Source organism: Poeciliopsis prolifica, unplaced genomic scaffold (assembly GCF_027474105.1).
Source record: "Poeciliopsis prolifica strain line A6 unplaced genomic scaffold, Auburn_PproV2 SCAFFOLD007, whole genome shotgun sequence".
Taxonomy (NCBI): Eukaryota; Metazoa; Chordata; class Actinopteri; order Cyprinodontiformes; family Poeciliidae; genus Poeciliopsis; species Poeciliopsis prolifica.
Genome location: NW_026562382.1, coordinates 15,570,769 through 15,580,436, shown reverse-complemented (window position 1 = coordinate 15,580,436; position 9,668 = coordinate 15,570,769). Strand labels below are relative to the sequence as shown.

Sequence of the window (9,668 nt, the reverse complement as noted above, 5' to 3'; positions counted from 1 at the left end):
CACGCTGACGCACTGTATTTTAAAAGAGAGTGAGATTGTCGAAGTCCAAACATAAAGTAAATAGACCTTTCAATAACCTGCACTAAATTTATGAGTCTTTCTGTTTATTCTGAAAAAAGAAGCAATAAAAGGGTAGGGAAAAAAAAGTAGGAACAGTAATTAAAATGTTTTCTCAAACATTTTGACAAAGAACATTTTGAGTTCCTTGTTTAGACTTTTGCTGATTTATGTTCATAAATTTTAACATTAAAAGTTCATATCTAGCATAATTATATATTCAGCCTCTCTGGAAAATTTTTTTTGTCAGTTTTGCCTTTCTAGTTTTTAAATGTATTTAGGTCTGGATTTTGTGACATTTTAATATGTAAATACGCCTCCATCTTCTTATATATGGACAAAAGAATATAATCACCAAATTCTATAGGATTTTAATTTATTTGCACCACAATAAAATAAACATGCAATATATTTGATTTAGCAAATAAAAGAGTTAGTTTATTTTGTTAGAAAGCGATGGATAAATTATTGTCGACCCAAAACTAAACATATGCTTTCATCTTGCAAATTTGGGCTTGATTTAATAAAATTGTATCCCTACAGCAATAAGATTGAAAATACTTGCTTTATTTAGTTTTATAAATGAATAAGAAGCAGATTTTGTAGAATAAAAGTCTGCTGTTGTGTGAAAGTCAGTGGATGGATGTGGTCGTATTTACTTTGAAGTTAAAGGCAAAAAAGTGTGGTTTGCTGAAATTCAATTTAAGTTGATTCCAAAGAGAAATTAACTGTAATAAATACTTAATTTATTTCCACTGGAAGATTTTTTTTCTTCAAAGCTGAGTGTCATCAACATAGATGTGATATTCTACATTTTACATACATTTTGACATGAAAACTGGTTCAAGAATGGCTCCCAGAGGAACACCATGACAGAATATAATTTGCCCAATAAACAAATATCATAGTTGTCTCCATCTTTAGCACATTCCCAGTGTATTTATAATATAATCAGCTATCTCAAACACAGCGATAGTGAGCAAAACCAAGATAGTTTCTAGAAGCATTCATGTTAGCAACTATATAATTGAAAATGTAACTTAAAGACGTAAATCTACTTAGAAAAGGCCTTTTAAATGATTCCATCAGAAACATGACTTTTTAAGAAAGCAAAGGTTTCAAGGACATCAGCCACATTTATGTACACCTTAAATCCATAGTCCTAATGAAAAAGTTATGTGAAGCTGTAAGTAAAAAACACCAGTCCACACAGATTTCAAGCTTTGGCAAATTGTGTTTATTGTGCCAATAAAGGACTTTAAGCAGCAGTAAAGGAAAACATAAATCATGCACTTTGGTGCGTCTTCAGACGAAAAGTACATTACGACACAAGCATCTTTCCATAAAACATAATCTAGTCGACACATGGTGTAACATGGCAAATAAAACTGGAGTATTTATAGTGCTGCTGAAGTTCTGCCTAGCAACAATCAGTCCATTGGGTGCTTCTGCTTTACACAACTGTGGAATGTTTTGTTTTTTTTTTCCTAGTGAATCAAAATACGAAGAGCAAAGCCTTGCAAGGTAAAATACGGTGGGTAAATAGTTATTTTGAAACTGAGGGCTGCCGCTTTGTTTTGCAAAGCAAGCCTGAGCTGAGGAAGTAAAGAGGATCGCTTTCATTCACTGGACTTACAGGCAAAAGCTCTCAACATTGAACATGACTCTCACATCCGGTCCCTGCACACAACACAAGTTGTAGCACGCGCACACAGACACATGCGGCAGCAGTTGCTGCAACTTAAATCCTGTCACAGTGGCACCTCGTGTGTTCAGCACTTGTTTTCAACAAAACTGACTTTTACAAGTGGAAGTGCAGATGTTGGAGTGGCTGAGCACTCACAGGTTTCTGCTTCAGTATTGATATTATGTATCGACTAATTAAGAGTGGGTAAAAAATTGGGATTTATTTCATTACTATATTTGTGATATTTTTCATCATCAAGTTCATTGGTATCGCACATTTCAGCAACAAAGCATTTTTTAATTGACGAATAGCAAGTAGGTCACTGAATGTCTGTTATGTGTGACTTAATAACTAGGAATAATTAATATTAAGAAGTGCTTGATAACATGTTAATCAATTCTTTATACACTTCTTATTAATTCATGAATTAATAATTAAATACATCTTACTTTTTTCTACAATAACAACCACTATTATTTCTCTGTGAGTATAACTCTAAAAGCTATTGACATGTTCTATGAAAAATTTAAACTAATACTGTAACGTGTCGTCTAAAATACTGCGTTCAATTCAGATGCATGTTAGACAAAATCATTATCTGGAGCACAAATTTGCATTATCTTTTAAACTTGATACACATTTAGTTATATTTAGTTTAGTAAAACGCCTGTAACGGTTTATTGTGTTGTGTGTAGACATTTAATAAAACATATTTCTTTAGCTCGTTTTACGTTTATGTATTGTCTTTATTCTAACAGGAGGCAATTTTGGCTTTAGGTAACAGATTAAACAACCTGCCAGCCCAGCTTTTCAGTCTTATTTCCACGTCTCTTGTGGTTTATTAAATATCGAACATATAATGTAAATCGCAGTGAAACAAGCGAATGTATAAAGACAGAATTTATTCAAAAAGACACTTGACGAGCGAAGCTGAACCAGTTTAAGGAGGATGAAATCAAGGCACTTTGCAGGTGTGGGGCTACAGGTGAGGGGGTCGTGGGGTCGGCCACCTCAAGGTTTCATCTCCTTCAGCTGCTTAACCGTCGGTTCACTTCCGTGCAGCAGCTTCGGACAGCTTCTTCAGCCGCTTCTTCAGCTCCAACGGGAACTTCTCGTAGCACTTCTTACACACCGGCTTCATGTCGAACTCCACAAACTTGTTCCTGCGAGGTGAAAACATAACCAGTTGTAGTTTTATAGCAATAAAGCATCTAGTGGTACAAAAACGCTGCTGGTTTTTGGCTGCTTTTTCGGCACATTCAGTAAATCTTTTTGCAAGCAATGGAATTATTGTAAATAACTAATAAATGATCATTACATTTTTTCATTACAACAATTTTTTTCTTGTGACATGAAGACGTTTTTTTCTCGTAACATTATGTCTTTAAGTCTATGACTATATTTTTGTAATTCAACAAAAATTAATGTAGCTTGGCTACATTAATCTTTCAACACACAGAAAGGATGCTTGAAATAAAAAAACATTTAGAATTAATGTTTTTAGTAAAGAAATGCAGGAAAAAATGTATTTAAAATCAGATATTAGCCTAGTCTAAAAAAAACAGGAGATTTTATTTTTAAGCTAAATTGCTTAGCTCTCGCACCTACAGTATATACACTACAAAAAAACTCAATCTGAGACAAAACTTACTTACAAGTAACTTTTCAGGATATTGTTTTAAGTCAAAATTCCTTAATATTGCTGAAAAAGTAACATTTTCTCATGTAATAAATGAAACAATCTACTCAATATTAAGAAATTGTTGCTCCTTTATGTTGCTGAAAGGTTTAGTCTTATTTCAGGTGTGCTAAGATATTTTCACCAGCAACTAGACCAAAAATACATGGTAACTTTTTGTGTTTTGCAGTCTTCATTGCTTCCTCAAAGTCGTTCTCCTCCTTTTCCCAAGGTGACATTATTACGCTTCCTTTAACTGGTCAGGATCGGTTTAAGAGCTTCACAAAACACGTTCATTACATCTTTTGAACAAAATAATTCATAACAATGATATTTTAGTCTGAACAGTTCTGCCTATTTTGATTCTCCTTTCAGAACCAAATGGGCTGGAGTTCTGCTCGGGTTGCTAGGTCACGGCGAATCACCAATGGAATCTCATTTAACAAACAGGAGGTTTTTTTTTGAACAATTCATTTTCTACAAACTAATAGCCAATAAAATGTCAAAAACATGGCTGGGTGGTTTTCAGACACTTGGATTGATTTTTTTCCAGCTTCTGTTTTCACTCAGCCGTTTCTGCAGTATATATTTGATCAGGACTGAGTCCCACATAACAACAAGAGGAAGCTTTAGATTTGCTCAGATGATGGCAGAAAGCTGCCGGATGTGATTACGGATTTACTCCTAACACCAGACAGACGGGGTGGAGGGGGAACCAGGAAACAAAGCATTCCCTTCAGCCTGCGACTGATTCCGATTCTGCTGTTTGCACAGCAAGTTCTGGTCCAAACGCTGATCTTCATTTCCTGCTTAATGGCGGCCACGTGCGGGAAAAACATTTCAGTATTACGTCACTCAACTAAGCCAAATCTCTGCTTCAATGAGTGTTAGAGGTTTTAGGGTTAAATATTGCCAGAAAAGCAGAAAACTGAAGAAAGAACAAAACTGACCAAAGGAGGAACAGCTGCAAGGAGGATAGAGAGCAAGGGAGTATCAAAGGCACATGGGTATCAGTGGTTTCTTCTTCTTCTCTTTTGAGTCACGTTCACGCTTAGCCAGCCGACGTCTCAAGTCGTCTGGAAGTCTTTCGAAGCAGTGTTTGCACACAGGCTTCAGATCCACCTCAACAAATTTATCCCTGACAGAGCAGGGACGATGGCGATGAACAGCAGAGAAGGAAGTTCAGGAGGAAAAAGAAGTGTTTGGAGACAGCAGAGAGGACAAAGAGAAATACACAACAGGAGAGATGGAAGAAAAGACAACAGACAGATTAGAAATTAGGAAAGATGAGACTGAAAATAATGATCCAAAGCAGCAAAATAAGTCTCAGAGGCAAGACAGACAACTGAAGAGCATGCAAAGAAGAAAACCTCTGGCATAAATTATGACCTTATATTTATATTAATGTCAAAAAGGTACAAATGCAACCAGGGAGGGTCACATCTGGGTTGAAAACAATGCTCCAAAGTCAAATTAAATAAAACAATAGCACTGGTTTGAAAGCTCATTCTTCATTTATTGCTATAAATAAATAAAATGTAGTCATAAATATACAGAAATATGAATATTATTGTTAACATAGGCAAATCTGAATAACTTAGAAGAAATTTTATTAAATATACTACACTTAATAAATTCCCCTAAATGAGTGAACATATATAGATTATGCACTTAAACATTAAAAGTATTAACTTTTGTTAAATTTTGATGATCATGGTTTATAGTGGAATACTAAATGGTTAGTTTCTTAGACAAATTTGATATTGTATTTAAAAAAATCTAAATATTTTTTAAACTAAAATTGCCCCTTTAAGGATTTTTTGTTTAATTTTAAATGCAAACTTTAAGTATGTTTTTCACAATTTTGGCTTAATTGCTACTCTAAACAGGTTGTTCCTTTAGCTTATTTTTGAATCTCTGTACTCCAGTTAATGAATAATCAATTGATACATTAGTTGATGACTATTTCAATAATTGATTTATCACAATTAATACAATTTAAAATATATCATTTGTGTGCAATGACGCATAAGGGTGTCGCTTTATGAAGCAAATAAAAATGACTTCACCAGATGATAATTTAAATTCACTGAGATGCGGTTTATTTCCTGTTCTGATCAATAATCAGTCATTAACAGCTTTATAAACCTCTAAATAAAGAGCGTCTGAGCTGTTTGTGTGTCGATAAAAAGTATAACTTACTTGAGAGTGAGCTTGGTGTTGCAGGTAGAGCAGGCGAAGCAGTTGACACACCAGGCCTTGTTGAGGGCAGACACCACTGGAAATAAACAATCACAGAGAGCAGATTATAAACACATTATTCTGATTTACTGGACAAACCACTGGTCAAATACATCGATACAGAATAACAGTGTTAAGGAGAATTTCCTCACCGTCTCCCTCGATGACACGATTGCAGTGATAGCAAACGTCTCCAAACAGCTAAGAGGCAGAAACAAAAGATTAGAAACGTAGCAAAATGTTTTTGTTTATTTTGTGATGGCTCACCCAACATGCTGTTTTCGTAAAACTTAAAAAAACAAAAAAGGGTGCTGGATTACAATGCATCCGAAAGAATAAACCCAATAAATAACAGAAATATCAAACTTCAATTCTTGATGATAAAATGGAAGAATCAGATTACTTTCAGTTACAGATTTATTATTAGGTCAATTCTTATGATTATTTTAGAAAGTTATGGCTTAGAAAAGTTGATGATTGTATCCCAAAACACCCACATTTTAAAAATTCACTTTTTCAGTTTAAAAACTTCTCAGTTCTTACTTTCGGTTTAATTTGACCTAGTTATTGTGTGTTTGTTACCTGGTTATTGTGTGTTTGTTACCTGGTTGTAGTGCGTCTCACAGTAAGCCAGGCCCTTGCGTTCGTAGTGACGGTGACCCAGGAAGGGTTTCTCACACTTAGCACACACAAAATGCTGCAAGCACAACCCAAGCCCAGCACACATGGTTAGTGCACAAGTCAGTCAGTGACATAATCACACTCATCAGTACCTTATTATTATTATGTTATACTACGAGGCCAAAACACAACAAAGTTCATTCCAGATGTGCTGCTGATGCATCCAAACAGGTACTGGAGAAATATTAATAATAAAAGTTGTAAATTGTTCTTTCAAAATGAGAAAATCACCTACACTTTAAAATACTCAAAAATTGAGAATGAATAAACTAGAAAAAAGGAGAACTTAACAGTACCTAGCAAGATAGTAAAATAAAACCGACACAAGCAACAAATGAATTAAAAATCTGTTTTGTACAAGGTATTTCAATCTACATTTTCTTTATTTGAAACATTCTCCACATTAGTTTTGATTTACAGTTTTAGGTAAGACCCATAAAAGTTTCAAAGTTGTACAATTTATCTCTGTGAGCAATACTTTGGTCTAAAGCATGTTTTCCTTCGTGACTTATTCGCCAATGGATTATTCCTCTACAATAAACCTCCAATTAAATCTTTAAAAAGTCTCTAAGTTATAAAAAGTAGACATTATTAGCCAGCTTTTTATTTTTTACAACAAGAATATTTTGTTGAAATATAAATGTGGAATAAATCACATGTGACCAATGAAAACACAAAAACAAAATTCTGTATTTTTTTATTTAGTATTTAAAAATCACACAGATTTTCAGGTTTCAATTTAATATTAATTTTAATTTATCTGTAAGTACTTTCTTAAGATGCAGATGTTTATTTTGGTTTCAGATATTTTTATATTTACTGGGGCATATTTTTTTTTCCGTGATGGTTGTAACAAGTAAATTTCCCCACTGTGGGATTAATAAAGTACTATTCTATTCTATCTACAGTAAACCGTGCACGGAGGCTGGTTAATTTCAGTCAGGCAGGGAGACGGGCAGCAGTCAACACTCAAACAGGTGCACAGCGCCTCCCTCACCATGTCAAAGTGTCTCTCACAATAGGCACGGCCGCCTCGTTCGTAAAACGGGTGGCCCTGAAACGGGCGCTCACACACAGTACACACATGATGCTAAACATTGAGGAAAACAGAGAAACTGACTGTGAATGTGAAAAACAAGGAAAAAGAATTAAGTTGATTCATTTTTCATGACAGACCCTTACAGACATAAATCTGTTTATAAGTATTGACTGTGTAGTACAATGTGAATGATTCTCCAACTTCTGTGTTACTCTAAGGGATGCAAAACAATTAATCAACTTATAATTAATTGTTGATCAATGGTTTTTTTAGATTAAAATTACTTCCAGTTGATTAACTAAAAGCATTCGCTCAGACCTTCTTTTAGTGTTGCCCAACAGAGGGCGCCAGTGGTCATTCTTAAATCTTAAACGTAATTATTTTAACCATATGGAATTAAAGATGGCAGCTATTCCAGAACAGGAAAGAAGAACTGTCTGGTTTGGGATGCAAAATGCAACTTTTCCAGTTTTGTTTTGAAATGTAAACGCGTGACAAGCTCTAAGTTTCGTTTTAATGAAACGCATCCTGCCGAGCTGCATGGCGGAGCAAAGATGGCACATTAGGGCCAGGGTAGATAGAAACAAAAGAAAGACGAATAAATTCCAACAAAAACTTTTAGATTAAGTCCACATACTTTCTAGAAAAAAGGTGGACATTTCCACAGCTTTTACAGTAGAAAGTGTTTTAACTTTTCAGAAATTTCATTAATGGAGTGAAGTTTTACCTTTCCTTCAAGAGCAACCACAAATTGTACATTTCTATGAACATCTATTCATATTTTATGACCCAAGGCAGCATTTTAATCTTATTTTTCCTTTCAGTAACTTTAAAGATGAGTGTTTTGTTGTATTTTATAAATAGGTCTAAGTTAAAAATAATGTTAAAATTTAATATGTTCCTCTTCAAACTCGGTATATTATTAAAAAATAAAGCCCCTGAGGTTATACAAAGATGATAAACTCTTTTCATACAAGATAAAATTGATGCTCATCAATTAATCGTAAGTCGACTGATAAGACCAGTCATCTTTAGATTAACTCATTAATCGATAATTTGCATCCCTATTTGCTACCTGTTGAATTTTTAGATGGAATAATTTTTTTTAAATCGCACCTCGACATGCCACTGCTTGCCCATGGCGTTGACCACGCGGCCCTCGATGGGTCTCCTACAGGCCCCGCAGATTGGGACGCCCATCTTGTCATGGCAGGGCAGACAGTAGAGCTCGCCTTTCAGCTCCCTGGCATCCGCTGTCAGCTCCTTACTGCAGAGATTTCAATCAATTCAGGAGCTTTAATGGCATTAAACCTCAGCTGAACTGACATAGTAATGCAATTTCTATTACGTAAAAAAGAAAAACAAATTGACATAAATTGTAAGGAATAGTCACATTTATGTTCAAAGAAGTTCACCCAAGTATTTTCTGGTACTTGGGTGAACATTATTTATGCCTACAAAGACAGTTGCCTAACCTTTCCACTAGATGGCAGTATAGCGGTTCTGGTCAATCAATTGAGATTTTCTTCAAAATATATTTTTAGAAAAACGAAGCAAATATTTTTGACACTAACCCTAAAATCTTGGTTAATATCCTTTAAAATTTGTATTTAAATGCTAAAACTTTGACATTTGCCTTCATGCATGAGAATTTTCAATGAAATCCACATTAATTGTCTTTTGCATTATGCAGTCCTCTCACTTATTTTTGCTTGTGACTGACTGTATTTACCCGCAGTTGTTGCAGTTGAAGTGATCCGGGTGATAGGGGTCGTTCTTGAAAAGCAGCGGCTGCTCCTCAATGATGGCGTGACACTTCTGACAGACATATTTTCCCAGACCGCGGGCTTTCTCCTTGTTGTGACAGGGGCGACACAGATGCCTACAGAGACAGAAGAAAAATAGAGGGGCGATTTTCATTAGAAACTATGTCTCTTAAGGGATCAATAATGTTGAAAACTTTAATTTCCAAAGGTTATTTGACTTACAGAGTGATATCAGATGAAAGTCAGGTGCTATTTCAAGCAGAATAGTCAATACTGGATGCAAACCAGTAATAAAGTAACAACTTCTTACACCAATGTTTTATACAGGTACTAGCCAGTAAAAGTTAATACCACATTAAAGTCATTATATTAATGCAGGGGAGGACATTTAGGATTAATTGGACTATTCTTAGGAGCACAGACTAGTCACATCTTAAACACATCTAAGATAAGCTTAAAACAAAGTTTCTGTTTATAAAGAGTTGAGCATCCTGAAGGTATAAACAGTATGATATTCAA

At 34.8% G+C, this 9,668-nt stretch overlaps 1 protein-coding gene across 6 annotated transcripts in view; it reads right to left on the bottom strand.

Annotated features, from left to right (window-relative positions):
* Positions 1-1,271: 1,271 nt before the first annotated feature.
* LOC129361512 (LIM and senescent cell antigen-like-containing domain protein 1) overlaps positions 1,272-9,668 on the bottom strand; it is a 30,697-nt gene continuing 22,300 nt past the window's right edge. For 3 of the 6 annotated variants that reach the window (XM_055032404.1, XM_055032403.1, XM_055032400.1), the window contains exons 5-11: positions 9,116-9,265; positions 8,500-8,650; positions 6,268-6,360; positions 5,816-5,864; positions 5,625-5,700; positions 4,373-4,560; positions 2,794-2,907 (exon numbers count right to left, since the gene is read on the bottom strand). In XM_055032404.1, the coding sequence (XP_054888379.1) occupies positions 4,416-4,560; positions 5,625-5,700; positions 5,816-5,864; positions 6,268-6,360; positions 8,500-8,650; positions 9,116-9,265 (664 nt within the window). In that variant the 3' untranslated portion in view covers positions 2,794-2,907; positions 4,373-4,415. Of the gene's footprint in view, positions 2,908-4,372; positions 4,561-5,624; positions 5,701-5,815; positions 5,865-6,267; positions 6,361-7,341; positions 7,435-8,499; positions 8,651-9,115; positions 9,266-9,668 lie in introns of all 6 variants that reach the window. The other 3 variants (XM_055032405.1, XM_055032401.1, XM_055032402.1) reach the window with 3 other exon arrangements.